This window comes from Trifolium pratense, linkage group LG3 (genome assembly GCF_020283565.1).
Source record: "Trifolium pratense cultivar HEN17-A07 linkage group LG3, ARS_RC_1.1, whole genome shotgun sequence".
Lineage (NCBI taxonomy): Eukaryota > Viridiplantae > Streptophyta > Magnoliopsida > Fabales > Fabaceae > Trifolium > Trifolium pratense.
In genome coordinates, this window is record NC_060061.1 from 4,524,907 (window position 1) to 4,537,988 (window position 13,082).

Consider the following 13,082-nt stretch of genomic DNA (forward strand, 5'->3'; position numbering starts at 1 on the left):
TATGTAATATTGTTTGAAATCCGATCTTTAACAGTTGGTACTCTTTTTGATTTTCTTCTTCTTCTCTCACCCATAGAGGGGTGGTTTTAGGTCAATTTTTGGCCTAAAATCACCCCTTTACATTTTTTTCTTCTTACTTTTTAATATAAATAAGTGATTTTCACATAGTTTAAGTCTTATAGTTTTGTTTTCATCTTTGCGATTTTATCCTTTGTTTTGATTTTCAGTATTGTTGTCCCGTCTTAGTGCGGAGTATTGTTGTCCCGTCTTAGTGCGGAGTATTGTTGTCCCGTCTTTGTGCGGTGTTCATTTGTTTCAGGTTTGAAGATTAAGGTTGATCCAGTGCAGATCCAATCAATGACTTTTGTACCATCAACGCTACAGATCCGGCGACATGAATGTTCCGGAAACTTCAATATAGTCAAATATGTAGGCTTTTGCAATATGCCGTTTGATGCTATTAACACGGATGCTGTGAGTTTGTTCGCAGATTCATCCTTTTTGTTTTTAGCGATTTTGATTTGTATTGCATCGATGTACTCTTATCAATTTGAATGAATGAATATCTTTTATTTAGTAAAAAAAAAAACAGTTGGTATATTGCATGGAATTTTTTTTTTTTTTAGAAGATTATGAATTCTCTATGCAGGTGATGAAGAAAATATGCTAAATTTGGAAAGGTTGAGACAAAAAATACGGGGAGATGAGTAATCCAAAAAAATAAAGAGATGAGATGAGATTTGGTGTCAACCTTACTCCAATTCTATCTCAATTACTAAAAAAAAATTATTTTTTTATTTTATTTTAATAAAAGGAGATAAGAATGTCCTCGTGAGCAAGCATAAATTAGTTGATAGAGACATTGTATATTACTACAAGACTGAAATTAAAAAAATAAATAAAAAGAGATAAGAACAAATGAGTCAAATTAAACTTTGACAATTGTTGTTCCTCATACCGATAAGACATCATGATTGATCGTCCGCATCTTATGGAGTAGAGCTTAATTTTTTAAAAAATCTGGAAAATTTTAAAGAAATCTGAAAAAAGAAATCTAATTAAAATATATTAATTAAAACCAGGTTATATTTTATGAACCAGTTCAAACCGGTTCTAAACTGAACTAATTTAGAAGAAAAAAAATCAGTTTTCACCAAAAAGTAATCATATGAATAAACCGCATTATTAATATGGTTAGTTCAGTCTAGTTCATGAACCGTGAACAGTACTACCGACTACAAGACTAGCTTAGATTATTCTATCAAGAATTCACAACTACAAGTCTACAAAAGATAACCAACGAAAAAATAATATCATCAATCAACTGTTATATTTAAAAACAATGGTTAACAAAATGAACCCACAAAATTAATCCACAAATGACTAAATTAATAATTAATCTAAGACAAGATGAAATTGGTATGTATCTATCTAGATGAAATTGTTTGGATTGAATTATTTAAGCTATTTGTGAGACTATCTGCAAAATTGTTGAATGTGTTGAGATTTGCCTTGAAATTGAACAGAAAATTGATGCAGGAACAGAGTACCACGCGGGGCGTGGGTTGGATCACGCGGGGCGTAATTGTTGGATGGTGTTGGAGCTGTCTCTGGTGCCGGTCACGCGCGGCGTGGTGTCCTTCACGCGCGGCGTGTCCGCAGGTATTTATATGCTCTGTTTTACTGCTGCAGCCGCTGTGAGAGAGAAAAAGGAGAAAAATGTGATTTTTTAGGGTTTTGCTTCCAACATGAAGGCTAGAGTGTTAGAGGGTTTTCTCTTGGGTAATCTCTAGGGTTGGGGAAGTGATTGTAACACCTTAGAAACACTTATTGATTGAATCTCTTGGTCACGGGAAGAGATTCGGGAAAAGGGTAGATTTAGGAAAACTCTAAATCTTGTAACTCTTTGTGGTTGAATCTTTGTAATCAAGTTGAATCATTCATAGTGGAACGGAGAGCTCTCTCTCCCCCAGACTAGGTCATTATTGGACCGAACTGGGTAAACAATTTCTTCGTGTGCTTTATCGCTTTCGGTAGTTTTAGCTTGTTTGTTTAAATTGCTCATTCATTGTTGATTTGGTTGCTTCAATCCATTTGTCCCACACACTAAAGATAGTTGGTTCTACTATTGGTTATTGGTGTGGTTTTCGACTAGAATTCACAACAATTGGCGCCCACCGTGGGGCAAAGGGTTAAACGGATTAAGCACCATGGATTCAAAATGGGTTATCGAGGGACTTTCTGGAAACAATTGGGAATTGTGGAAAGTGAAGATGGGAGCAAGAGCAATTTTAAGGTTCGGGATGATGGATAAAACATGGCGTGTTATTATCCGGTACCTCGAAGGTAAAACAACTAATGGAAATTGCGATGAAGGTCGGCCTGGAGAGGCGGTGAAATAATACTCGGCATCGGCCTGGAGAGGCGGTGGAATAATACTCGGGGTTACGTTTGAAACAACAATTTTATTATTGTGAGAATGCGGAGATGCTAGTTTGGTGAAGTTGGGAATTGGTGGAGCTTAAGTCGTGGACTTTTGGATGCTCCGATCACATGTGTTTTGAAGAAGGAGTACATTGAAACCTCTAGAGCTAGTTGAAGGTAGAGTTTGTTCACCTTGGAGACGGGAAAGCTTGTAAGGTTCAAGGTATGATTGTTTCTTTGTTACATGATGTGAGGTATATTCTTGAACTTTTGATGCAAAGATAGTTGGTTCTACTATTGGTCATGCTTTTGCTACTAGTGGTAATTCTCATGATATGGTTAAGTTGTAGATCTTCGGGTTGGTAGTTGTTAGTGACAATGGATTTAGTAAGTCTAGTAAAATGAAGTTTACTAGGTGGTTGAAACTAAATTGGAAGTGTTGGAGACTAACAATGACTTGAAGTGCGTTTCGGAGTAGTTGAAAAGTTTTTGCGTTACAAGGTGGAAGACATAGTGGATATACCGGTTGAGACTTTGGTGGAAGAAACTCGGTTTGAGGTGGAGTCTTTTACTAGTGGGACTAGAAGAAGACGGTCGACATTAGCTCTTGGCTATCTAATGGGAGATAGGGAGGAGAGTGGTATTGTTGCACCAAAGTGGTATGGCTATGGAGACCTTGTGGGTTATGTTTCGATTGTGGCCGAAGAAGTGCAAAACTTGGAATATCTTCGGGGAGGCAATCGAAAGCAACGGTGATCGGACTTGGTAACTTGTATGACTGCTGGAGGTAGTTGGATGCAAGGAGAGTTTGAGGTTGCGGCTTGTGAAACCACCTAAAATTCCAAGGTTGGTTTGGAGGCAAGCAAATCTTCAAGAGTACGGAAGGCATTCCGGGGATTGAGAAGGTCTGGTGAGACTTGTAGGATTATTCTAAAATTCCATGGATAGTCGGAAGCAAGTGGTTCTTCGGGAGTACGGAAAGGAACATTCCGGGGTTCGAAGAGGGTACGGTGTAAACTTGTTGAGCTACCTAAAAATCCTATGGTAGTGGGAGACAAGAACTTCATGAGGGCGGAAGGCATTCCGAGGGATGAAGGAAGGAGGTACAAACCGGGAAACTTGTGATTCTAGCAATGGTTGTTGGAATCAAGTGAAGGTTGGTGTCAAGGTCAAGATTCGAGTGGGACTTGGATTTGATCTGGTGTCTTGGACGGTAGTTCAAGTTGGTTCAGCACAATGGTTGGTGGGAAGTTGGCACCGCCATCAATTTGAAGGCAAGGTGGAGATTGTTGAGATTTGCCTTGAAATTGAACAGAAAATTGATGCAGGAACAGAGTACCACGCGGGGCGTGGGTTGGATCACGCGGGGCGTAATTGTTGGATGGTGTTGGAGCTGTCTCTGGTGCCGGTCACGCGCGGCGTGGTGTCCTTCACGCGCGGCGTGACCGCAGGTATTTATATGCTCTGTTTTACTGCTGCAGCCGCTGTGAGAGAGAAAAAGGAGAAAAATGTGATTTTTTAGGGTTTTGCTTCCAACATGAAGGCTAGAGTGTTAGAGGGTTTTCTCTTGGGTAATCTCTAGGGTTGGGGAAGTGATTGTAACACCTTAGAAACACTTATTGATTGAATCTCTTGGTCACGGGAAGAGATTCGGGAAAAGGGTAGATTTAGGAAAACTCTAAATCTTGTAACTCTTTGTGGTTGAATCTTTGTAATCAAGTTGAATCATTCATAGTGGAACGGAGAGCTCTCTCTCCCCCAGACTAGGTCATTATTGGACCGAACTGGGTAAACAATTTCTTCGTGTGCTTTATCGCTTTCGGTAGTTTTAGCTTGTTTGTTTAAATTGCTCATTCATTGTTGATTTGGTTGCTTCAATCCATTTGTCCCACACACTAAAGATAGTTGGTTCTACTATTGGTTATTGGTGTGGTTTTCGACTAGAATTCACAACAGAATGTTCGTTTATCTTCGTTGGGGACAGTTAAACCAACCAACCCTTTAATAGAATAGATGATGATGTTGAAGTTCTGGAATTGGTATCAGAACAGCCTCTCTGTTCATCCGGTGAAAACCCAAGTCATCACTTCTGCCGCCCTTTGGGCTGTCGGAGATGTCACTGCTCAGTACATCACTCACTCTGCCGCATCAAAAAAACGTCTTCAATTATCTCTCACCACAACCGTAAGAATTATGAATTCTTTCTTTTTACTTTCTCAGTTTCTCATTCAAATGATTCTTCTGCCTCTACTTGTTGTTGTAGAAAGAAGCAGATACTACATTTGTGGTTGATTGGAGACGTGTGGCTGTTACAAGTATGTTTGGATTTGGTTTTGTTGGCCCAGTTGGTCACTTCTGGTATTATGTCTTTTCTCTTTTTTTCTAGTATTACTGCATAATTATAAAATCTGTTTTTTTTCTTCTAACATTACCATTGCAACCAAATTTTGAGGGATGTTATTGTTAATTTGTTATCATAGATATTGGCTTTTGAATTGTTTCTTAGAATTTGTCTTGGAACATCAAAACCAGCTTGTAAAATGAGAACATCATTCATCCAATATTGGACTCTTAGCACACCCTTTCACCCCATGACTAGACATATGGAGCATGATGCGACCAAAGTGCTCCCATATCAGGTCGCCCAGTGGATCTTAGATAGACCTCAGTAAAATTTGAGTCGGGTCTGACTCAACCTTTACAAATTCTCAACTTGTAATTTGAGTCGGGCATATATAAGTGGACGGGGTTTTGAAGATTCCTCTATAACTGTTTATGTTCTTAGTTGGTAGATTGTCGTATGACTGTTTCATAAATAATGGCTGCTATCAAAGACCTTTTGATTCATGCAAAATTCTTGGGAATTTTTATTCTGGAACATATGGGGATAAATTATGAAAGGGAGTCAATTAGGTCATAAACAAACTAGCTGACCATATCATGCTAGCTACTAGATACCTTTTCTTTTCTGATCTGGAAATGAACACCACCACAATCCAATTGAAGCCAGTGGATATACCTAGTTTTAGAGAAGTTTGCCACCGGTAAAAAAGTGAGAGCATTAGCTTTTATTTGTCATTGTTGCTTCTGCTAAATCGTTGTTAACTTCACATTTTTCTTCTAGGTAGTTGATAAGAGTATGACATTGAATGAGATATCATCTATAAATGATTTTACAAATGGGAGACATAACTCACTTTACAACTGGATTTAGTAATGGTTTGAATTAAGCTCTACCCAAATTCTAAGATGGTACCGGAGTCTATCAAAGACCCGTTGGACCACCCGCTATCGAGCCACTCAGGCCACCTTAAGATGTCCAGTTTTGGGTGTGAGGGAGGTGATTCCCTAACCCCTACAAGCCGCAGTTTTTGTGGGCCAGTGGGGGTTGGTAGTTAGGGAAAACCCAAATTCTAATAGTAGTTGTGATTTCATAAGATTTTGTGTAGGGTCTGCACCGGCAGAGCTTATAAATCACTAATTTTACTTAGAAGCTTGAAGAATAGCTCTTCTAAAATAATTATAGCCAAAGTTACAATTCCTGCTGCCAAAAGATTTATACTCACATTGAGCCAACCTTCATGTCTTGTAGGTATGAAGGGTTGGAGAAATTTATAAGCCTTAGGCTTAAACTAATGCCAAAGACTGCGCAATCCGTAGCTACTAAAGTGGCAATGGACGGCTTGATTTTTGGTCCGATACATTTGTTTGTCTTCTTTACTTACATGGGATTGTCTGCTGGCAAGACTATTCCTCAGGTAAAGGAAGACTGGAAGGCAAATTATTTCCCAGCATTGGTCTTAGAAGGTGGTGTGTGGCCAATTGTGCAGATTTTTAATTTTCGGTATGTTCCTGTCAAGTATCAGCTTCTGTATGTAAACTTGTTCTGCTTGTTGGATAGTGCTTTTCTGTCTTGGTTGGAGCAACAGAAAGATGCAACTTGGAAACAATGGTTTCAACCATTTCATTCTTCTAATGGAAAAGGAGTTCAACGCTGATGAAGATCGAAGAGACTTGAAACATTGGTTTACACCAATTAATAATGCTTCCTCTGATGTTTGGAAATTGTAATAGATAGATTCCTAGGTGGATTTTTTGTTTTGCATTAAGGGTCTTAGGAGATATAATCAAATGAATCTTATTATAATTGAACTACAGAAACACATGGTTGTTAGCATATTAAGAAATTTAATAGAATAAAAACTTATACAGCCACGGAGGTTTGTAATAAAGTAATGGTGGAATTCTTGATCTCAGCTTTGTTTTCATTTCCTTTATCTATCAAAATTAAGAAAATTATTGTTGCATCTGCTTGCTCTCAATTATTAGGACCTTTTCTATTCTTCAAAAACTTGTATATATTCAAAGTGCGTTTACTTGAGGAACATGAAAAGCGTTTTAGTTTAAAGGGTAAAAAGCCCCCTAAAACCATGGATCATTTGGAAAGAGCAAAGAGAGAGGAGGCTGCTCCACTTATTGAAGCTGCATATCAACAGCGCCTAGTGGAAGAGAGGATTCTTCATGAGCGTGAACAACAAGTATGTGTATTCATGTTCTATTGGAGGTGATTGAATTTTTGCATATTTTTCATATCATAATCGAGCAGAATCTCCCTTTGTAATTTTCTATTTGAACTAGTTTGTCTTTGTAATTTTCTATTTGAACTAGTTTGTCATGTACTAAGTACTAACCCTGGTTTGATGCAGATGCAGGTTGAACTGAGCAAACAACGTCATGCTGGAGATCTCCATGAGAAGGAGAGGCTTAGTCGAATAATGGGCAATAAAGTTAGTGCCGTAAATTCTTAGGCTACTCACTTAAAATCATATAAGAAAATATCAGTAGTATTAAATTTACCTCGTATGAAACTACTGATCTTTTGTTACATGATTGACTTCACAGGAGATATATCAAGAGAAAGTTGTCAATCATCGCCAAGCAGAAACTGATAGACTTAAGAGAGAAAGGGAGGATCGCATCTCTAGGATTTTACAATCCAGAAAACAGGAGAGGGAAAAGATGAGGAAGTTGAAGTATTTTCTTCAGGTTGAAGAAGAGAGACCACAAGAGCTCCTCCTCCAGAAGCAGATCGTTGGGGCAACAGTAGCAGCAAGCCAGATGGTGACAGGTGGGACCGCAACTCCTCATTTGGTTATGGCGGGGGTAGGTCATCTACAACTTGGTCATCTTCCAGGGTTTCGCGTGATCGTCATTGATATTCTGCTGGTATTGTACTGGTTTTTCTGATTTTTGCCTGAGTTCTATGTACTCTCCACAGTCTGAGCTCTAGAATTCTTTTTGATACTCGTTCTCATTTATTTATCTTCCAATGTTTATGAACTCCTTGGTTTTGGTGAAGAACATGCCTACAAAATGTTCTATTGATGATCTAGTGGGATTAGATATGGTAATCAAAATTTCATGTCAGGCTAGTATTGCCAACATATTTTTCTACTTATTGCAGACCTGTTTTCAATTTTGTTTTATTGAAAATAAAAAGGATTTGCAGCCTACTCGTGTTTTATGAACTCTTGTATTTATGTAATGTGTTTATGTAATGTTTGGCTGTTTGTGGTTAATCAAATTTTAAATATTTATAATTAACAAACATATCCTCAGACACTTGAACTGAACTGGTACTTTAATTTATTTATTTAATTTTAACAAAATTGGTTTTTTTTTTTATTTTTTATTTTTAATTTGACGATAAAATTGGATATATGGGTTGGGTACATCTCGATCTTTTGACAAAAAACGTTAGCTTAGATACATGGAGGTGCTTCTTGAATCTTGATCATGTAGCAGCTGCTTTAACACAATTAAGAGTAAATAAACACATAGTGTCATTATATATAACAGTAGTAATTTAACAACACGGATTTGATAAAACTTGAGGATTCTTTCATGAATCTTTTAGAGTTGTTGAATGCAAGGTTGTCAGACTCACGAGTCTATGTAGGCTCGTGGTCATGGCGGTTCTATAGACTCAATTCGTAGACTTGTAAAATTTTATAGTAAATAGAGCACACATAAAAACGATGCATAAAAACAGCAAGATGAAATAAAAACAGAGCACGCATGAAACAACAATGCAACAAAAAAAAAATCATCAAAGAAATGTGTCGTGTGACGAGTCAGAGAAATATGTTATTCTAATGGGATCATGTCATATTAGAGCTATACAAATCTACACAGCTATTCACAGAATCACAGATATGTAATTATATCCGTCCTGGTTTTGCTAATTCTTGGTTTTATTCTTGTTATGAAGCTCTATACTTGTAGTTGAATAAACTATAAACATATATTCGTACCATTTTGTTTAAGTGCAGCATATAGTGTGAAAGTGCACCAAGAGCTACCGATAATGGAGAATACATAACTTGTACCTCGTACCAATTTGTAAGAGATGATAATCAACAATCATCTAACAGAATGATATGCAAACGCTTGATTTGCAATGAAAGCTAAGCTAAATTGACAAAGCTGAAAATAATTGTCAAGGAAACATGTCATGCATAACAGTTGCATTGATATATTAGCCTATGTACAGTTTTCAGGTCCAAGACAAAGAAAGCTTCATATCCGATACATTCATAGCTAAGAAACTTGTCTACAAAAAATCACACAGAATAGACACAAAAGTTATCAATGCTAATAACTACAATAGGCATGTAGAAAACACAACAGGAAGCTAAACTGAAGATAATTAAGAATTGATAGAGTGTTTGGAAAGCCATGTTATCCACAGTATACCTGTGTGGTAGCATGATGACGCCATGACGAAAACAAAATGCATACTATTGTGCAATGGTTGCAGGGTGCTAAAACAGTTTATTTACAGTGTGACTCAGCAGCTTACCAAGTCCTATATTTGTATTCACCCTATTTCCTTTCTATGATAAAAACCGAGGAAAGTTGCATGACACCAGCAGGATATCTGCCCAATTACTATACCTTACAGATAAATGACATTTCTACTCATGTTCTTCCGCTAGTTCAAACCGTGACATGTTCCAGAAGAATTGTAAAACTGACTCAAACAATAAAGACTACCACCCATTTGAACAGATGTACCACATTCAAATTGGCAAAATCTCAGCATCAGAACAAGACAAGAAATTAATAAAAAGGGAATCGATAGCTTTCTCAGAGAAAGGGAAAACAAATAGTGGGAGAAAAGGGAAAACATTAATAACATGTTGTACTGTATTAAATATTAAAGGTTAAATAACAGGAATAAATTAAAAAACATGTCATACAACACATGCAATTCATGTCGCTGACCAATAAATAAAAAATTATTCCCATACAAACTCAGAAGTACCTAGTGATTCTGAGCATCAGAAGTAAGCATTGCAAGACACTGACAATACAAAATGATAGATAAACTCTTCTCTAAATTCATAGAGTTAGCTTGAACTTCAATGATCAGGCTGAAACCTGTTCAGGAAAGTGGAAACAAATAAACACTTATTCAATCGCTTTCTATGTCTGACTCATCACGTCTCGAAGTTTTTCGAGCTGATCTAGCGCCAATCATAATATCTGCCAATTCTTTGATTGAACATGATGTACTCTGCTTCATCTTATTAGCAAGTATATTAATGTTATCCAAAAGCCCTAAGCCCAAGAGCCGATTCCTTAGCATTTCGATGGTAGTAACATAAGGTGGTATTCCTTCATCAACCATCGTCTCAAAGTACTTACATGCCTCCTCTAGCTTTCCCTTCTTCTTACAAAGACCATGAATCATGACGGAATACGTTGAGACAGAAGGATAAAATTTCTTGTCACCCATGTTTTCCCAAACTTCAGTTGCCTTGTCAAACCTTCCTATCAGAAGCAGTAATCTTAGCACCATGTTATACGTATGACGATCAGGAAGACAGTCATCTTTTTCCATTCTAGATATTAACTTTAGAGCTCTATTGACCTCATAATGACCACAATGGTAAGCTTGTATTGCATTGTAACTCCAAGTGTCTGGTTTTAATCCACTAGAAATCATTTCATCCAACAATTGATATGCTTCTTCGACCTTTTTATTCTTACAAAGTCGCTTTAGAATACAGTTGTATGTAAACACATTTGGCAAAAGGTTACATCTTTTCATTTTGTCAAGAACACTAAAAGCTGAATGTATATCATTTGCCTTACAGTATGAACGGATGAATATTGAGTAAGTAAAAGCATCTGGCTTAACTTTCTTCGACAACATATTATTAAGAAAGTCCATAGCTTCATCCACATGGCCTCCTTTGCAAAGGGCCTCTAACAAACTATTATATGCAAGCAAATCCACAGGACACTCTTGCTCAAGCATTGCTTCAAACAGCTCGCGGGCCTTCCCCGAATCACCAACTTTACCCCATCCACAAATCAGAATGCTGTAAGTTTTAGCAGTTAACAAGAAACGACTCTTAGTTTGATCAAAAAACTGTTGAGCCTGTTTTACATGCTTCTTTTTGCATAGAGTGTACAAAAGCGATTCAAAATCAATAATAGTTGGTTTAATTCCAAATTCATCCATTCTAGCAAAAGACCGAATTGCACCGTCCGGCAAATCAGCTCGGCTATATGAAGTGAAAATGATCCTGAAAATTTCATTAGTGATTTTACAACTAGAAGACTCTCTCATTTCTATAAGAAAATCCCAAAGTATAGCAAATTGTTTAGAACTTCCTAAGATTTCTACCAAAATGTGGAAGCTCTCAACACTATGCTGAAAACCCGGAATTGATTTAGCCCAAAGAAAGAATCTGTGAGCTGAGAAGCCAAGATGATTGCACCTTTTCAAAACCTGTTCAACTAAATTAGTGGATATTTGTGGTGAAAATGGAGTGAGAGAGAGTTCTAGATCATGGTGAGGGTGGCGGTGATCACTGACAATACGAGATATCTCATTGACAATGTCAGGTAATATTGGCGTGGAAACTTGTGGGGTTTGAAAAGAGTAAAATCGACGGCTATTGAACTTGTGTTGAACAAGAGGGAAAATGTAAGAGGCTAAGATTTTATGCTTAGAGAAGTGTGATTGGAAAGACATATTTGGAGATTGTGATTGTAAGAGATACTATCAGTTACAGCACTGGTAAGATTTCATTGAGTACTTTTTTCAAACACCTTGAGTGCGACATTAAAATATGCAGTTGTAAAGATTTGAGAGTTGAAAATGTAGAACCAAAATCAAACACTAACCTTTGTTGTTAGCTTCAGATTGAAGATTGAAGATGAAGGTTTGGCTTGAGTCATAAATAACAATGATGCTTTTAGCCTCGACTAACAGAAGTGTGTGTGCAAATTACTTTAACCCTTAGCCGGGAGAATTGATATAACACAGAGACAAAGAAAAAATTGTAACAAGAAAATAATTTTTTTTTTTTAAGACAACAGAAAATAATTTAAGGATGACTTTTTCAATAGCCATTAACGATGAAAATTGGATTCTGTAAAAAAAAATATAATTATCTTATAATATTGTAGTCCTTTATATATATATAAATTCTTTTTCATTTAGTTCATTTATCTTATAACATTTGTTTTAGTACTTTATTTTTTTTAATTTTTTTTTCATTTTGGACTTTTATCTTTTTTTTTTTACGTTATTTTGGACTTTTATCTTTGTAATACACATATAAACACTTTTTTTTTATTAAAAAAGCTGAAATTTTTTAAAAATGTTTTTTATTAAAATTCAACAAACCCAGATTTTGATGAACATTTGGTGCGCATCGCATGAGAATATTATATTTATAGTGCTGTGGGTTATTTTGTATGCGCGGAATGACATCATTTTTAAAAACATTAGAACCACGTGAATATTGCAAAAATTCAGTTGATGTTGTACTTCTGTTCAGTGACGTTTGATAACCAGTTACCGATCTTCCCAGTACGTCATCTTAGAAGCTAGTCGATGTTGATGGAAGTTTGTTTGGCTCGTCACAATCTATAGGCTTTGGTGGACGTATTGGTAATAGTGTTGGAACATTCCTCAAAGAGTTTTATGGTGTGGCCTCGTCGACTAGTATCTTACATGCAGTGATCATGGCTATGTTTCATGGTTTAGAGTATGTCGGGACAAGGGATTCAGGCATGTCATTTGCTTTTTGGACTCCTTGCAAACTGTTACTTTTGTTAAAGATGAGTCTCGCCTTATCATAAATTTGCGAATGAAATTTTTAGCATCTGTGAGTTACTAGGAAGAGGTTGAAATGTTTTATTGATCACACACTCTGAGAGGGAAATAGGTGCGCTGATATACTGGCTAAGATGAGATCTTTCCCCTTGTGAAACTTGTAGTTGTATAATTCCCTTCTTGCTGATGCATGGAGAGTTGCTTTTGTTAAAAAGTGGTTTTTATTTTTTTGTTTGTTTGTCGTTAGCTTTCTCCATTGTAACCACAAAAAAAAAAAATATATTGTTGTTTTTTAGTTAAAAAACAAAGACAAGGGCCATGTTAGCATTTTTTATCAAAGGAGCTAAGATACGTGAATAAGGTTCACGTTTTGACTCAGGCATCTGCAGCCGCACACGACAACGTCCGAGAATGCCACGTTTCGAAAGTATGATTCATGATTGCAACATTTTTGCATAGGTAAGACTGACAGTAATGGCACATTACATATACAACCCCTAGAGAAAGAAAGGATTGGTAC

At 36.7% G+C, this 13,082-nt stretch overlaps 3 protein-coding genes across 3 annotated transcripts; 2 read left to right on the top strand and 1 right to left on the bottom strand.

Annotated features, from left to right (window-relative positions):
• The first annotated feature begins 1,356 nt into the window (after nt 1-1,356).
• On the top strand, nt 1,357-6,731 carry LOC123915500 (protein SYM1-like). Its single transcript, XM_045966650.1, has 4 exons — nt 1,357-1,497; nt 4,384-4,608; nt 4,688-4,782; nt 6,017-6,731. The coding sequence occupies exons 2-4, from the start codon at nt 4,438-4,440 to the stop codon at nt 6,420-6,422; spliced, it is 672 nt and encodes a 223-aa protein (XP_045822606.1). The 5' UTR covers nt 1,357-1,497; nt 4,384-4,437; the 3' UTR covers nt 6,423-6,731.
• Nucleotides 6,660-7,937, top strand: LOC123915499 (eukaryotic translation initiation factor 3 subunit A-like). Its single transcript, XM_045966649.1, has 3 exons — nt 6,660-6,962; nt 7,131-7,211; nt 7,327-7,937. Exons 1-3 carry the CDS (start codon nt 6,660-6,662, stop codon nt 7,669-7,671), a joined length of 729 nt encoding a protein of 242 aa, XP_045822605.1. The 3' UTR covers nt 7,672-7,937.
• A 1,616-nt stretch (nt 7,938-9,553) lies between these two features.
• LOC123915501 (pentatricopeptide repeat-containing protein At1g52640, mitochondrial) lies at nt 9,554-11,901 on the bottom strand. Its single transcript, XM_045966652.1, has one exon. The coding sequence runs from the start codon at nt 11,471-11,473 to the stop codon at nt 9,902-9,904; it is 1,572 nt and encodes a 523-aa protein (XP_045822608.1). The 5' UTR covers nt 11,474-11,901; the 3' UTR covers nt 9,554-9,901.
• Nucleotides 11,902-13,082: the final 1,181 nt, after the last annotated feature.